The 18,502-nt window shown below is 41.4% G+C and overlaps 1 protein-coding gene across 1 annotated transcript in view; it reads right to left on the reverse strand.

The window, feature by feature from the left end:
• COL13A1 (collagen type XIII alpha 1 chain) overlaps positions 1–18,502 on the reverse strand; it is a 128,328-nt gene that overhangs the window by 99,730 nt on the left and 10,096 nt on the right. The window contains exons 4-6 of the mRNA XM_070945642.1: positions 14,360–14,410; positions 1,857–1,892; positions 66–92 (exon numbers count right to left, since the gene is read on the reverse strand). Coding sequence (XP_070801743.1) covers positions 66–92; positions 1,857–1,892; positions 14,360–14,410 — 114 coding nt within the window. The remainder of the gene's footprint in view (positions 1–65; positions 93–1,856; positions 1,893–14,359; positions 14,411–18,502) is intronic.

Below are 18,502 nucleotides of genomic sequence, written 5' to 3' on the forward strand. Positions count from 1 at the left end.
AAGTGGGGGTGGGACTCAAAGGCTAAGGGATAAGAATGAGAACAATGGAAAATGACTTCACTTACTGGTTTGCCATCCAAACCAATTGGACCCTAAAAAGAGAGGGAGAAAAGGGGTGGGAGGGGGGGGGGAGAGAGAGAGAGATCAATTGATTTAAATAGCAAGGATTTATTTGTATAGCATGTTTTTGTCTTGCCAGTACAACCCACCACCTTCATCATGCAATGTTAGGACCAGAGACATAAATATATCAAAAATTGGAAAAGAAGAGAAAATCAATATTTTAAAATATGCACGAGTGTACTATTTTAACAATGCAATTGGTACATATAGCGAGGATTGTGGGAAAGGGAATTAGGGACAAACTGAGTCATTACCTCATGATAGATATGGAATGAAGTACAGGTAGTCCTCAATTTACAACCCCAATTCAGCCCAAAGTTTCTGTTGCTAAGTCAGACATTTGTTATGAGACTTTTGCCCCATTTTACAACCTTTCTATCCACAGCTGTTAAGTGAATCACTGAAGTTGTTAAGTTAGTAACACAGTTTAAAGTGAACCTGGCTTCCCCCATTGATTTTGCTTGTCAGAAGGGGTGGCAAAGGGTGATCACATGACCCCAGGCAGTGGTGGGTTTCAAATTTTTTTACTACCAGTTCTGTGAGTGTGGCTTGGTGGGTGTGGTGTGGCTTGGTGGGCGTGGCATGGTTTGGTGGGCGTGGCAGGGGAAAGATACTGTAAAATCTCAATTTCCTCCCAATCCAGGGGAAGGATACTGCAAAATCCCCATTTCCTCCTGATCAGCTGGGACTCAGGAGGCAGAGAATAGATGGGGGTGGGGCCAGTCAGAATTTTTACCACCAGTTCTCCGAACTACTCAAAATTTCCGCTATCGGTTCTCCAGAACTGGTCAGAACCTACTGAAACCCACCTCTGACCCCGAGACACTGAAATCGTCATAAATACATGTCAGTTGCCAACCATCTGAATTTCATTCCCATGACCATAGGATGCTGCGACAGTCGTGGTCAAAAGTCACTTTTTTTCAGTCCCATTGTAACTTTGAATGGTCACTAAACAAACTTTTGTAAGTTGAGGACTACCGTATATTTTTGTATTGCATGTCAGCAAAGAAGTAAATAAAGGCAGATTATTTTAGTTATAAATTATGGTTAATAATGGAATGCAGTAAAAAAACGATAAGGATGTGAAGAAATGGTTCTTATTTATAGTATTCCTATATTTCTTTCCCCAGTTTTGTTTCCCTGCTGCTGTTAATTTTAGGTCTGTTCAGTTCATTTATAAAATGGTGTGGCATGGTAGGCAGGTGCATTCTAAAATATTATTTTTTCCTACTGGAATTTAATAGTTTTAGTTCCGAGATGTCATTCCACTGAACATTTATCCACAACACTGACTGAACTGGAAGTTAAGCCAAATGATTTATGCATTTTTGCAGCTGGTTTGAGGTTATAGTATTTATTTTATTGAATTATTGTGGAAGGAAATTCCAAGAGTAATGTTGCTAGTTACCTTTACTATAAAAAAAATGGATAGGGGGGATGCAAATTGCCCCAAATCTGTTTTAAATATCGGATCTGGTTAAATGAATTGATTTGAAATACTGAACTAAAGCAATCCATAACAAATTCTATTTTATGCATTAAGCTGCTAGGGTCATTTGGTGTATGATTTGATTTGAAAAAAATGATGCAATTTATTACTTTTGAATCAAACGGTCAGATCTTAGAACAGATCAAAACATTACAGTAAAACAAACAAACAATTTATTTTACGTTTTCCAACCTTTGCAATAAAGAATTGTTCAGCAATTTATGCTAAGGATCCTACTTACTGGAAACCCAGGAAAACCTCTTGTTCCAGGCTGTCCCTGAGGAAAACAAAACAGAACAAGAAATTTGAAGAAACAAATCAGGCTGAAGCATTTTTCTTGCTATTTCACTTCTGTTGAGCTTAAATTCCCTCCGTTCCATTGTTAGCCAGAGGAAAATGGCTGCACTTGATTTAGATTAACTCCTAAGTATGGAAAATAAATTGTACAAATCAAAATTATTTCAAAGATGACAGAATTCACAGGAAAATCCTAAACCTTCTTGTCTCATTGAGTGCATTTTTCCACCATAGCAGATTCGGACAGTGAGGAGGTTAGGGAGGAACATGAGCCAGTCCTGGAGTCTGGGGAAGGCTCTGATGAGGACTCTGTGTTGGAGGCAGAGAGAGGGACAGGGCCATATGCCAGTTATCAGCTGCCTTCAGAGTCAGACATCAGTGAGGCTGATGAACAGCTGGAGCCTGTTCCCAGCGTGCACATGCACAGAGTTGCCAGACGAAGGGAACAGCTAAGGAACAAGGGTCAACTTGGGAGTAAGGCCACAGGTGGACGATGAACAGCCCCTCCCAGAGGAAATAAAAGAGGAGCAAAAGGGGAATGGAGTTTGCAGGAGACAATTAGTTCACTTAATTGGTTCGTGACTCTCCGTGACTCCTTGCCAAGTTTTGAAGATATCGGCCTGGCAGCTCCCTAAGCCAGATAAGGTCTGTGACTGTAAATTCACCTTTGAAAGACTTTGCTGGATGTGAATAAGAAAAAAAAATCACATTAACTTAATAAAAAGGGGTTTTTGGTCAGGACAAGGAGTCTGCTTCATGCTCTTGGGAAGCCTAGGTCAGAACAGTGATTACATCCTTGCCTTTGTGTCTTTTGCCAAGTCATGGGCACACCTATGTATATATAGTGTGCCCAATGGGGCTAATTTCTTTCCCTGAAATTGCTTCCATGATCTGCTGGCAATACGGAAAGCCTTCTTTTCACCCATGTGGTTTAGTTTCAAGCATATTTTCAAGCCACATCAATGATAGGTCTTCAAGAAATTGAGCATAGCATATGTGGTGGTAAACACACCCTGGAGCCAAACTAAAGCGGGCAGAAAATGTATTCCCCAATCAGTATGGAAGCAACTAATTGGACAAACCAAAACAAGCAGTTCTGTAGCGGACTGTCACATTGAATGTCACTTGCCGATTCCATCACATCATTACAAAAATACAGCATCCAGAAATAGGCAACCTAGTGACTTCTAGTTGAGGTTTTGGATTTCAACTGCTTTTTGCCTTAGAAAACAGAGCCAATGGGAAGGAATTTGGAGAGGTGTAATCCAAAACACTTGGAAGGTCTACCCCGCTTGTATGAATGTTGAATGAAATTGGTTGGTGCAGATGTTCCAGCAGCATATTCAAAACAGCCTACCATAGGAAACAGCATCTGTTAAATCCAAAATACAGATGTCTCTGGGTATGACCAAAGTGACTGGGTATGATCAAAGAGCCTAACCTAGGAAGCAGGTAGAACTGGACCAAAGCTAATTAAGGCACACAGGACTTACCAAGTACTGGGTGAAGTCAATGGGTGAAGCCAAACAAGCCAACAAACCATTAGGAAACCCTTTTCTAGTATTTTCGGGGCCATCTATTGTGGACTTGGAAAAAACAGTTTTAATAAAACAATAGAACATATGTAGCCTGGTCCTGTATGAAATGGTCATCAGAGAGTAGGGATGCTGGGAGCAGGAAGTAGAAGGAACTCATGTTCTAGAGTGCACACCAGCCAACTGGAATGGCAGCATTTGTATCTTCTTCTTGTTGTGCCATATCCATCATCGGATGTCGGTGATCATGTTGGCGACCCTATTTTTATCAGCAGCCGCACAAAAAAGTGCTGCTGAATTTTGTCCAAACCGGTCCCTTAGATTTTGAAGCCATGATGTTCTTCTTCTGTCTGGACCTCGTTTGCCTTCAATCTTTCCTTGGAGGATTAAGTGAAGGATGCCGTATTTTATGCAAGAATGAAATGATCAGACTGCTCTGTTCTAACAGCTGATGGTGAATGGAGAGGTGGGAGGGTGAGCAGGATTCTTTCTTTCTTTCTTTCTTTCTTTCTTTCTTTCTTTCTTTCTTTTTTGTAAAAAGTTTTTCTTTATTTTTACACATACACACACACACAAACATACAATGTATTTTTGCTGATCAGAGTATTTGGCTGGTTAACAAATTTAAACAATTTTTAATCTTTACAACTAAAATTACCATTTCTATTCCTCCTTTTTGCCATAGTGTTCATTTTCATCTATTTTTTTTTTACCAATTTTACCCTTCATTTTCATCTCTAATTTTAACCAAATTCCAATTTCCCTTCTATTCTATATTAAACCCCTTCTTATTGTCATCTGTTTTTATACCCATCATCAGAATAATTAATTTTATGGTGTTACAATTGTTCAATTCTTATAAGAATAGTGAGCCCACTTGTTTTATAACTTACATTTTCTTAAGTAACAGTCCAACATTTTAATATAATCAGTTACTTATATAAGTATCTTTTCCATTTATATTTATTTATTTATTTATTTATTTATTTTTCATATTTGTATACCGCCCTACTCCCGAAGGACTCAGGGCGGTGAACAGCCATAATAAATACAAATACATATAGAAGTTAAAAACTATTAAGAAACAGATTAAGTAATTTAGGCTCAAACATATATTCAAACACATAAGAAAAAGAAAAAAGGAATATAAATATGGCTATTCCAGTTAGTTCCATTTTCATACATCAAATAATTTCCCCATATGTTTCTCCGAACCACATCTTAATCATTTCTACTTTAATATACCATTAAAAATATTTCATCTATTACAATTTCCTTAATTAAATTTAAAAATATTCTGACCGTTATCCTCTACTTGCTTCCCCTATGTATTGTTTCAAATCCTCACTTAATCATTTTTACATACACCACCATAAACCATTAACAGTATTTCAATTATTACATTTTAAACTTATTCATATTTCTCAAAAAAGAAAAAAAACTCATCATTATCTAGATTTCAAAAGTATAAATGATAATATTTCAATTATTGTACAATTCATTTTCACCATCATATACTTTACCATTACTTCTTGCTACAATTCACATTTCAGTTCTAAATGTATACCTCAAATTTTTTTTTTCAATTTTTTTTTTTTAACTTTTACTGGATTAAATGTAAAGTGCTACAGGAGTTGTCCATCACAATTAGCATTGCGGTTAAATAGCATAGGGTGCACCCAAAGGTAGCAAGTCCTTGGTGAAATGAATCAAACAGAATTATATCCATTTCTAAATTTGCATGTGTACTGTATATGTACATTTCACTATGCAACGCTGTGTCCTTTTTTTATCTTCTTGTCATTGATATGTAAACAGCCACCCTTGATCTAAACCATGAAGAACCAATGTGAAGGCGATGGGTGGGGGGGGAAGCAGACCAGTGGTGGGTTGCTCCTAGTTTGGCCCGGTTCTACTGTATAGGTAGTAACTTTAGGAAGTAGTTCTCCGAACCGGTAGTAACGGCAGCCAGGCCACGCCCCCGAACCGGTTCCCCGGTCGCTGCTTGCTCGCCCACCTGAAGCTGACCGGAGCAAAGAAGCCTCTCAGCCGCCTGGCCGCAGGGTGCCGAAAAGTTCTTCAGCTGGTGATAAGAAAGCTGCGCATGCGCGAAGTTCCTTGGCTCGCCTGGGCTACAGCTAAGACCACTGCCCTGAACTGGCAGAGTGGGTTGCTCCGGCTGCAACCACAAGGAAGGCCCGTCAGAGGTGAGAAGGGGTGCTTTTCGGCCAGGAAGGGCAACGGAGAGAAAGCTGAGATGACCACCGCCACCCCATGTGTCCCGACCTGGATATGGGGCCGGAGTGTCAAAAAAAAGTTTCAAAAAGTTCCAAAAATTTTAGCCACCTTTTCGGTGGGTGTGGCTTGGGGAGGTCATGTGACTGAGTGCGTGAGTGATGTCACGTTGGCCACACACAATCAGTCACGCCCCCCCCACCTAGCCACACCCACCGAACCGGTAGTAAAAAATTTTAGAACCCACCCATGAAGCAGACCTATGCAAGACTGAGTCTAGTGTTCAATTCTTCTTCCAGTATTCTTCTTCTTGTTCTACACAAATGAATGAAAATGAAGAGGCCCAGGCAGAAGGGCTTGTTCTGAACCTTAGCCAATTAGTTTGAACTTTCTGAATCAATTACATGTGTGTGTGTCACAACTTCAAGCTTGCTTATATTCAGTGCTTGTGGTGTAGTTTGCAGTGCCTGGGGTCACTTTAGAGTTGACAGCATGGTTGAAATGATCTGAATTAAAACATATGGCGGGAAAGATAAAAGCAGATGCCATTACTGTTGGCATCTGCTACCAGCCATGGAAAAGATGTAGATCATGTTTACCAAAAGCAAATTATAGACACTTTAAAGAAGTATGATGTAGCCAAGATCAAACCAGTATCATACCAGAGGACAAGATATGGAATAAATTTCCAGGGAAGCAGTTTTCAGTTGAAAGCTTGAAAAATTGTCCCAACAGAAGATCAGCTCAAGGAGAAATGGTGGATTCCCTTCCATTATGTTTTAGAGCCTAGATAACTACCTGATTGGGATGCTTTCATTGGAATCTCTTACCTTCCCAACCAGTTTGGAAGTGCAGGCGCATGTCACGTGCGCGTGTGGACCCTCTGCGCATGCACAAATCCTTTTACACATGCACAGAGGGTAAAAAACAGGTTACTTCCTGTTAAAACCAGGAAGTTTAACCAGGAAGTAATAACGACCAGGGAGATGGGCAGAGCTGTGCACTGCCATCGCTACCGGTTCTCCGAACCACCGGCTGCCATCGCTACTGGTTCTCCAAACCACCGGCTGCCATCGCTACCAGTTTGGCCGAACTGGTCCGAACCGGGAGCATTTCACCCCTGCTCTGCCAGCTGCTCCCCACTCTGGGATTCTATGGTTCTTAGAATGGGGATTTTATTCGTCCTAACTTCTGTTGAGAGACAAACTCTCCCAAGTGTTGTGCTTCCAAGATGTTATTCATCCACGTAGCTGACATTTTATTTCCTCCATAAACTGGAGGGATCTCAAAAGGATCAGCATCTGACCTTAATTCAGAAGCATCTTAACATTTAGTCCCTAGACGACACTAGATGACATCGCTAGGGCTCGCTGCCTTAGAAGAGTGAGAAAAATCCTCAGGGATGACTTACACCCTGGTCAGCACTTCTTCATTCTCCTACCATCGGGAAGGAGATATAGAAGCAGAGGAAGCCGCACAAACAGGCTGAAGAACAGTTTTTATCCATGGGCTGTCAGACTCCTGAATGCAAAATAACTACAACAACATAATACGATTGACTTGTGGGGCCCGGTGCAACGTGCAATACGTCAACATGGTGCAATAGGATTGGGTGTTTGTTTAGCAGGATTCACTGGGATAGAGCCTGAGTGGCGTAGGAGGCTAATGCCTCCTACTAAGGCAGCATTTAACATCCAGCTGCCTGCAATTACTGCGAGTTCAATTCTCACCAGGCTCAAGGTCGACTCAGCCTTCCATCCTTTCTAAGGTGGGTAAAATGAGGACCCGGTTTGTGGGGGCAATAAGCTGACTTTGTATAAAATATACAAAAGTATGAAGGCGATTGCTTAACACATTGGAAGCCGCCCTGAGTCTCCGGAGAACGGCGGCATATAAAAATGAATAAAAATTAAAAAAATAAAATAAATAAAAAATAGGGATTTTCTGTCTTTCACTGTGAGTTGTATTGTTTTGGGGGGGGGGTGCACGAAGGAAGGCTCAGCCAATCTCATAGTACACATAGTACACACTCAGCCGTCCTGAGTCTCCGGAGAAAGGCGGCATATAAATTGAAATAATAATAATAATAATAATAATAATAATAATAATAATAAGTACCGGGACTTACAAATTGAAGTTGAGCGACTGTGGAAAAAGAAATCGTGTGTTGTCCTGATTGTAATTGGAGCCCTCGAAGCAATACCCAAAGGGCTACCCCGCTATTTAGAAATTCTAAATTTGCCGGACTTGAACATTTTGACTCTACAAAAAACCACCTTACTCAGAACAGCTTACATCCTCCGACGATATCTTAACAGTTCCTAGGTCCTTGGTTAGGACTCAAGCTGCTGAGCTATTAACCAGCCTCAAAGGCTGTGAATCTCACTAAAGATTAACCAATTAATAATAATAATAATAATAATAATAATAATAATAATAATAATGATGATGATGATGATGATGTTGTACTCTGACAATAAAGGTTTGAATTGAATTGTTTGAATTGAGTAGTTGCTAATTACTGATTACTTTTTTTTCTTTACCTCGCATAATATTGCTTACTCTGAGACAGAGCAGGAAAATATCTGGGCAGGAATGTATGGATGTATGCACACATGCATGCGTGTAGAAAAAAGTATTGAACTTGAAGTGAGCTCTTGAGAGGTTCAGAACGCAGCTAGAATCTTTGCAGCAGTATTGGAACACTTCTGGTGAGATCAAAACAGCTGTTTCAAACTGAAAACAGGGTCAGGTCACTAGCAAACTAGATCAAGGCTGCTGAGCCCAAAAGCACATTGCTGCTTGATTAAAGCAGGGAGTTTCAAGTTAGAAATGCTTTGCACACCAAAGCAATGGTTACTAAGAACCCTTCTTGTCATAACCATTAAAAGAAACAATCTATAGTAGGTTGCACAAATGCTCTCTAACTAATATATATCTTGCTTGATATTCTGCAAAATGTTTAATACAGTACCCTACGACTTTCCAATTTTGGAAAGATCCTTTCCTAAGGAATGATCCTTAAGTCATTTAAGGATGATATGACATCTCTACTAACATGATAGCAGTGTTCCGATATCTCAGGGGCTGCCACAAAGAAGAGGGAGTCAAGCTATTCTCCAAAGCACCTGAGGGCAGGACAAGAAGCAATGGGTGGAAACTAATCAAGGAGAGAAGCAATTTAGAACTAAGGAGAAATTTCCTGACAGTTAGAACAATTAACCAGTGGAACAACTTGCCTCCAGAAGTTGTGAATGCTCCAACACTGGAAGTTTTTAAGAAGATGTTGGATAACCATTTGTCTGAAGTGCTGTAGGGTTTCCTGCCTAAGCAGGGGGTTGGACTAGAAGACCTCCAAGGTCCCTTCCAACTCTTCTCTTCTCTTCTCTTCTCTTCTCTTCTCTTCTCTTCTCTTCTCTTCTCTTCTCTTCTCTTCTCTTCTCTTCTCTTCTCTTCTCTCCTCTCCTCTCCTACCCTACCCTACCCTACCCTACCCTACCCTACCCTACCCTACCCTACCCTATCCTATCCTATCCTATATTAATCCACAGGCTTAAAAAACAAAAGTATTAATCAATGGTCCTTCCTCAAAATTGGTGAGCTACCAAGTAAGGTATCACAAGGTTCACACCTAAGCCTGGCATTTATTAACATTTTCATGCATGACAAAGATGAAAAGGTAGAGATGATTTTAAAAAGATCTTAGAATAACTGAATGTAGATCAGCAGTGTGATGTGGTTGTAAAAAGACAAAGTAATTTTAGGCTGTATGCAAGAATAGCTTCAAAATTGTGGAAGGTAATAATTCCATTATATTTATATTGGGCAGCTGATGCCGCCTTAAACACAGTGTTAGTTCAGGGCACCGTATTTTAAGTCAGATGCAAAGAAACTAAGAATGGAAAGAAGGGCAGTGAGGATGACCAGAGAACAGTAAATCAAGTATACAAGGACAGACTAAGGGAACTGAATATCTTCAACTTTGAGAAAGAGTTATTGAAATGGCAAATAACAGCACTTTTTACATACTTGGTGTGTCACTCAGAAGAAAATCAAAGCGTGACCCCTTTTATCACAGAGTTCAAGGCAGGTCTTATGTTACCTAAAAGCGGAATCTGGTTGATGTTAGGGAAAACTTATTTCATGGTGCGAATAGTCCAATAGCAGAACCAATCTCCAAAAGAGATGGCAAGATGACTTGTTCAAATAGCTGATAGGAGCTCGGAATGCTTTGTTTTGGATTCCTGTACCAAGCAGGAAGTTGGAATTGATGGCTTTAAGTAGTCTCTTCCAACTCTAAGATTTCATGAGAAAGTTTAAGACAAAGGAAATGTCAAATCTTCCCTTTCGAAAACTTAGCATACTATAGGATTGTGCTCAGTAGTGGGTTCTACTTCCGAACTGGAGTTCAGAACTGTGAGCGCTCGCTCGTGCGTGGCACTTCTGCGCATGTGCAGAATCTTCTGCGCATGTGCAGAGCATCTGTGATGATGTCCGGGCTCTCTCGCCACCGCCACTACCAGTTTGCCCGAATTGGGGCAAACTGGTAGAAATCTACCACTGATTGTGCTCCAGTCCTAGTTTAGATTTATGATTTTTATACTGCAATCACTTCTATCTAATAGAAGTTGCATTCAGATACAAAATTATGACGCATGTGGTTAAAGCCAAATATTAATAGTATTTAAAATTAATTCTTAATATTAAAAATAAGGCTTTGCTGAATAAGTTCACCCCTACACCCAAGTTACAAAGATTGTATAGACTAATTTTGTTAAGGAGTTGTGTTGTTAAATTTCTTGAAGTTGGAAACTCCAAGATACAATGCAAATGATGATAAAGATCCTACTATATTAAAATCATTTTATTGATAAAAGGAGCCTCAAGGTCAGCCGTATTCACCGGGGTTGTCAAAAAAAAAAAAAAAAATCCAAGATGGCAGTTGTAGTAATACAATGAAAGCCCCACACCTTTTGGATAATATGAACCTACAAAAGTGTGGAGTCTCCATTATCCAAGGTTGATTTTCATTGCAATTCTTTCCCAATGTATCTTAGATAAACCTTATTGTGCTGATTTATCTGCCATCAGACCATGCGCCTTGGCAGAAGACTCTGGAGCATTTTATAGGAGAAGAATGGACACTTAAGTTACCACATTACTTCAAATCTCTTGGATGTTACAGGAGAAGATGGAAGTAATATATCTCTTCGTGGGAATCATGTCTGCCAAATGCTTCCTTGAAGACTATTTCCTAAGCTTCCAAAGAATCTCAGAATTGTTCCCTGCATATCTTAAAATTGCTGCATGGAACAATTCTTTTCCACCTACAAAAAACATTGTACAAGCCATGAAATTAATATTTAAATCTCCTTAGAAACACTCTCAAATTGACCTAAATGTTCTTTTCCTTTAAAAAAAAATGCTGAATGCTAGGATGACTGGAGTATTCTAAATCAGGGGTCTCCAACCTTGGCAATTTTAAGCCTGACAGACTTCAGCTCCCCAGCTGGCTGGGGAATTTTGGGAGTTGAAGTCCGCCAGGCTTAAAGTTGGTAAGGTTGGAGACCCCTGTTCTAAATGACAACAACAACAACAACAACAAAAAGAATCATTTGCTCATATTTGCTTTGGTGAGATATATATATAACTACCTAGAGCTAGTGTCTTGGCACCAAAGGGAGATGAGGTGCAATAAATCCAACAGGTTGTCCATCACTTAGGTTTCCAAATGAAAAAGAAATGAAAATAGATGTTGAATTTTTTTTAAAAAAATCATTCTTATGGCTAAGAAAAGAATACAGGAGGAAACCCGGAAAGGGTGCAACCTGGCCTCGGATATCTTCTCCAGCAGGAGACAATAAAAAGGCCAGAGCAAAAGTTCAGGCATTTCAGATTCCCAGAAGCCTTGAGCTTTCCTTTCCTCAAATGCTGTTTCCTTCAAGGGCTCCATAACAGAATTGTCGGAACTGCCAAAATTGCAGAGAAAGTCTGTTTCTGCCATGCTGAGCAGGCTGCTTTGCTGAAGCCAAGAAAAAAAAAAGGAAAAAAAGAAAAGCTAGTAACACTGACTAGATGAAAACCTCTGGGTCTGCAAGTGTTCACCTCACTTTGCTTCCAAGAAAATCGTCTGGAAACTATTTGCCGTTGTGTATCTGTCCAAATTGTGCTATTATTCCAGCTTCCTTGCTTTTCTTTGCTATCAAGAGCCTCCTTAATGTTTATCACCAGCCTGCCATTAAACTAAATAATCTTTTACAATCGATTCTCAGATCGAACAAAGAACATTTCCCTCTGTCCTTCCTAGTACCGTTAATTGTTACAGACACAAGACAGGACTTTTTCAGTCACAGCCCTCAACTATTTAATAGTCCTGTACAGTGGTGGGTTTCTACTGGTTCTGCCTGGTTTGGGCGAACTGGTAGCGGCGGTGGTGGGAGGCTCCGCCCACCCACCTGGACGTCATCACGAATGCTCTGCGCGCGAGCACTCACATTTACGAACCAGTAGCAAAGGTAAGTGAATCTCACTACTACTCCTGTAGACTTGTCCTAGTAAAACTTAGGGGAAAAAGTGTTCTCTAGTATGGGTCTCAAATTCAGATTAAGTGGTTTTATATGCAACAGGGTGACCAAGAATGGATTAGAAACAGCAGGCCCAAAGTAACCAAATAGCAATAGCACTTAGACTTATATACCGCTTCACAGTGCCTTACAGCCCTCTCTAAGCGGTTACAGAGTCAGCATATTGCCCCCAACAATTTGGGTCCTCATTTTACCCACCTTGGAAGGATGGAAGGCTGAGTAAACCTTGAGCCAGTGAGCCTCGAACTGCCAAAATGCTGGCAGCCGGCAGAGGTAGCCTGCAGTACTGCACTCTAACCACTGCACCACCGCAGCTCAAGTTAGTGTTGGGAAGAATATGAAGGCAGAATAACAGAGTTGGAAGGGACCTTGGAGGTCTTCTAGTCGAACCCCCCCTGCTCAAGCAGGAGACTGGACAAGTGGTTGTCCAGTCTCTTCTTAAAAGTCTCCAGTGATGGAGCACCCACAATTTCTGAAGGCAAGCTGTTCCACTGATTAATTTTTCTGACTGATAGGAAATTTCTCCTTAGTTCTTAGGTTGGATCTCTCCTAGATTGGTTCTCATCTATTGTTTCTTGTCTTGCCTTCTGCTGCTTTGGAAAATAAGTTGACCCCCCTTCTTCTTTATGGCAGCCCCTCAAATATTGGAACCCTCCTATCATACCACCCATGGTCCTTCTTTTCACAAGACTAGCCAGACCCAATTCCTGCAACAGTTCTTCATATGTTTTAGCCTCCAGCCCCTTAATCATCTTTGTTGCTCTTCTCTGCACTCCTTCCAGAGTCTCAACATCTTTTTTATATTGCGGTGACCAAAACTGGATGCAGTATTCCATGTGTGGTCTTACCAGAGCCTTATAAAACAATAGTAACACTTCACGTGATCTTGATTCTATCCTTCTGTTAATGCGACCTAGGATTACATTTAGCTTTTTTGGTGGCTGCAGCACACTCATATTTAAGTGACTGTCCATTAGGAGTCCAAGATCCCTCTCACAGTTACTCCTATTAAGCCATGTTTCACCTAATTGCTACCAGTATATTTTTGTTTTTTCTTGCCTGAATGTAAAACCTTACTTTTCTCTACATTAAATGGACAAGTGGAAAGGATGTTGGCAGATGTAGCCCACATCCTTTCCACTTGTCCCAAACCTCCTGCTGTGAAATGGATTTTGTCTGTACCTCTAAATGTGTACAGAATTACCTTCTGCATGCAAGTGCAATTTTCTCCTGTGATTGAATCTGAATTCTCTATGAACAGTTGGCTGGTTTTCCTTATATTTATGCTTTGCTGAAATGCTGAGATTGTATAATCTGGTGTGGGTTTCTCTGTTTAGATCTAGGAATATTTTCTTCCTTTGTAAACACAGGAGAGAAAAATGCTGATAAAATCGCTTTGAGATTTTTGTGCTGAGGCGGCGCACTTTCTAACCAATATATTCTGCAATTTCAGCGTAAAAATAAACTTAGCCACTGGCAGAAACCACATCATAATACAGCCATTTGAGAACAGATGCCACTTAGATTTTAGGATTCCCTAACCCTTTTCTGTGATTCATCCCACAACCTGTAAAGCAGTGTTTTTCAACCTTGACAACTTTAAGATGTGTGGACTTCAACTCCCAGTATTGGCTGGCTGGGGAATACTGGAAAATGAAGTCCACACATCTTAAAGTTGCCATGGTTAAGAAACATTGCTTTAAACCAGGGTTTAAAGCAACCTTAAACACTGAAAGAGCCATTTGGACCCGTTTCCCACAGAAAAGAAAACATCAGGAGCCACAAAAACCCTTCCCGTGCCTGACTATTTCTTGAGCGGCCACAAAACTAGCATATGTAGTTGAATTAAAAATTCTATTTTCTTCTGAAACTTTTCTTTTCTTGGATTTATCCATGGTTGTCCTATCGGGAGTTGAAAAGCTCAATAAATCGTGTGCCGGCAGGTGTCGCACATTGGTGGTTATGACGCATATTTTGAGTGACAGGGAGCCGCAGCAGAGGGGTAGAAGAGCCACTTGCGGCTCCAGAGCTGCAGGTTGCTGACCCCTGCTTTAAACATTAAGAGGTAATAATCAGAAGACATAGAAACTTACTGGAGGTCCACGGGGACCAATGATGGACATGCCAGCCTCTCCTGGAGCTCCCTGCAGGGATAAAGAGAGAGAGTGTATATGTAGAAAAGAAGTCCAAAACCAATTTTTTTTTAAAGAAAAAAGCAGGTTAGAGATTAATATTAAAAAAAGAGGCAGAAAAAACAAAGAGACAATGATGAAGTAAGCAATAACGCCAAAGTGAGTATTTAGAGTGAAAAATTGAAAGGAACGAGAGGAGAGGGCTGAAAGGAACTTGTGGCCAAAGAAATAATAAGAGGAAATGAAACATTTATATAAAGGGGGATTAAAAAGAACAATAGACACACATATTTTTCATTGTGATTAAAAGCAGGTTTTAACTGCAGGTCCCCTGGGCCTTTTCTAATCAAGACAGGGAGCCATTTTGGATTTATCCTGAAATTGGATCAAAACACTACTCTGAATTCCTTGGGAATGAAAAGTAATCTCACCTCATGGCCATAAAAACTATTATTGGTTGCCAAATTTATCTCAGGTCCAATGATCATTCTTCTCCATTGCAAAGTGGCTTTGTTTAATCTGGGGTTTAAGAGTAATTAAGGAGCAAGCTACCTTTAAAGGGCTGTGGAATTTGTGTTGTCAAGCAGTATATGTCTACGGGTGCATGGACTCAAAACATTTTTGTTGGTCTGAGAACACAGCACTTTACACTGTCTGATTTTGACTGCATAAATCATCTTTTAGCAGCGCTATAGACTTTTGATTCCATTGACAGAATGACACCTTTAAAAATTGTTATTTCTGTAGGGTGTGAAATGCAGCAGCCTTGTATCTGCTAGACTGTATCTCTAGGGGAAGAACCAAAATACCCATTGTCAGGGGTGGGCTTCAGAAATTTTAGCAAGGGGTTCTCTGTTCATTGCTGGGTGGGCGTGGCCATAGTGGGTGTGGCCTAGTCGGCCTCCTGCACCATGGTGTGGGGGGGTGTTTTTGACCTCCCCGGGCTCCAGAGTCTTTCCTTGAGCCTCCAGGAGGGTGAAAACGGCCTCCCCAGGCTCCGGAGGCCCTCTGGAGGCCTGAAACATGCCGTTTCCAGCCTTCCCAATCTTCCAGTAAACCCATTTTTTGCCCTCCCTGAGCCTCTGTGCACGCCCTGCACTTACCTGCCTCGAAAATGGGTTGCATGGGGACTCCTGGGAGGGGCAGGGCAGGATGGGTGAGGCCAGCAAGGAGTGGGATTTGGGGGTTCTCCAAACTGCACAGAATGTTAGCTAGAGGTTCTCCCAAATCCCTGCGAGCCCCCAGCAGCCCACCCCTGCCCATAGTACTTTTAAAGCTCACTTTGGTATTTGCTTTTCATGCTGCGGGCCGCCCACAAGCATTCTAAATTTCTTTCAGATTAAGGTCTATCGATCATTATCTTTACATCTGCTCGTATCTACCTAGGATCCTTAACCCTTACCCATTTCTCTGGTGACAAGGGCTTACTTGAATACTTTTAATGCAGAATCAAAGGGCCACAACTGTTCACTATCGATTGTGAAATCAAAGTTACAGGAGACAAAAGGATATTGTTGTGGCCTGTCGGCTACCGGCCCCTTCAACAGCCGAATCAGAGGAGAAGGCGGCGTGGGAGTCAAGGCAACCTGAGAGTTCCAAGGGGGAAGTGGGAATGGAACTGGCAGAGAGAGAGACAGAGGCGGAGCCTACGCCGTCCGTCAGCCCTCAGATGGAGAGTCAACAGCCCCCAGGTCTGGAGGTGGCTGATGAGGAAAAGGAGGAACAGCTGGGTCCAGTGCCTGACATGCGGATGCACAGAAGGCAGAGGAGAGGAGAGCAGTGGAAATCTGTGGGCCGGTCCTTGGGAAGGAAGAGCCACCACTGCTAGTGAAGCCCCTAGGTCTGGGGATAAAAGGCAGGGGGTGGAGATGAATAGATGTGGCAGGCAACTCTTCATCTTCCGGCTGGCCGGACTTGTTAGCCGGCGTTGAGAGAGAAACTTTTTGCTGGGGCTGCTGGGGCTCCTAATAAAGGAATCTTTGACTTAACTTTAGAGGGTTTGTCGTGTTTGGAGAGCTGGGTCAGAACAGGTATGCATTTGCAGTGAGATTAGGGTGAGAGTATACATACTCTCACCCTAACAAATAGCTCTCTGTGCTAGCAGCTCAAATACATTGTGCAACTACGCTGCCTTTTCTCTCTGTTAACAGAACTGATTATTGTAGGAAAGAAATGATGGGAGAAAGGAAAACGCAAGAGGACTAACACGGAACTTTTCATATTGTGAACCCTCACCCCATATCCCCATTCCACTAATATAAATTCACAAGTGAGGTTGTGCCTTTTTATCGGAAATGCTTCACATGGAAGTGCTCTATAGCAGGGATCTCCAACCTTGGCAATTTTATGACTTGTGCTATGCTGGCTGGGGAATTCTGGGAGTTGAAGTCCACAAGTCGTAAAGTGGCCAAGGTTGGAGACCCTTGCTGTATAGCATGGGTGTCAAACTCAAGATGTCTTGTTGCCATCACGTGACATATCGTGATGTTTTTTTCCCTTTGCGGAGCTGACGTGGCCTGCAGGTGACGCATCTGGCCCACGGGCTGCCAGTTTAACATCCCTGCATAGATTTTTGTAGACACAGATATTTGGAAAGGGACAAAATAACATGGTTCTAGTTTGGAAAAAAAAGTTAGACAGCACTTGTGTTTTTCTAACTAAATGGACATTTGCTGACCATTTTGGAAAAAAAGCTTCATTTCAGGGTATTTTTATTTCAGGTGGTGGACTTTATAGGCTGCATTTTGTTCAAATACTAGGGGAGTGCCCCAGTGGTGGGTTGCCCCCGGTTCAGACTGGTTCGCAAGAACTGGTAGTAAAACTGGCGGGAGATCCCGCCCACTGCCCCGGATGTCGTCATTGGTGATATGTGCATACGCAGAAGCAAGGCGCGTGATCCCATTGCAAACCAATGGGATCGCAATAAAGGCAGGGGTGGGTTCTACTTACCTTTACTACTGGTTCGCAACGGGATCGTGCGCCTTGCTTCTGCGCATGTGCAGATCGCCAATGATGACATCCGGGGTGGAGGGTGGGGCCTCCCACCGGTTTTACTACCAGTTCTTGCAAACCGGTCTGAACCGGGGGCAACCCACCACTGAGTAAAGGTAAGTAGAACTCACCCCTGGAGTGCCCCAAACCAGAAGAAGACAGGTTTATGTTAACTAACTGGTGAAATGAAAGAGATCAAGCAATTTAACGGATTATGTAAAAAGGCAACCTATTTCAAGTCCAATGGGGGAATAAATTTCATATTGTGCTTGGTATGATCTGAAAAGCCATCACGTCCCCTATGTCCAACTACTGCTTTGTTCTTACTCCTCATGGAAGGAAAGACACTTTTGCCATTCATTGCAAAATGTTTTAACTCTGATAGGGAAGGCGCAGATATGCAGTTTATTCTTGATAGTTGTGAAAGAAATGCAGCTGTGGACTGAAAAGTATATTTAAGGTCCTCTCTCATTTGCTTTCCTCAGTTAGTCAATGAGGCTTTCCTCACAGACGAAATATAAAGTTTGCATCTGGGATTCTGTGAATCTTACTCAACCAATTGTGCCGAGGTGAGGCTGTCTAGGATGCAGCTGGTAGAGTTAACTACATCTCCATGTGTCATTTTCCTGGACTCTCTAAGCACAGCTGTTAGCCATGAAACTGAAAACAGTTCCAGAAAGTATCCAAAAGACCAGGTGCAAACGGTGGGTTTACCTGATCATCAGTGCAAAGAAGATTTGGCAATGTTAGTATAAATTATAGTAAACAAATCAAAATTTCTGAAGCTTTAGATCATCTCTGGGCTTTTTCAACACAATATTTTTTTTTTTTAAAAAAAAACCTTGTCAAACTATTTGTTTTTTATTTGCATGTATTAATTTGTGTAAAATAATTTGGCCTTTGTGGTTAATAACGGCCTTTGATAAAAGAGCAAAGTCTTTTAGGGGCAAATCCATATTGTTTATATCGCAATATTATGGAAATTGCAACTTCATTCTGGAAAGTCTTTCTAACTAGCCCACAGCCCAAGGAAGTTTACAGGGTATAATAATAATATTAAAAAAATCAAGATTGTGACCATGATGGTGTGATTGAAGCTCCACCTTTTTTTTT

Source organism: Pituophis catenifer, unplaced genomic scaffold (assembly GCF_029215685.1).
Source record: "Pituophis catenifer annectens isolate HBS135680 unplaced genomic scaffold, rPitCat1.0.hap2 SCAF_6, whole genome shotgun sequence".
Lineage (NCBI taxonomy): Eukaryota > Metazoa > Chordata > Lepidosauria > Squamata > Colubridae > Pituophis > Pituophis catenifer.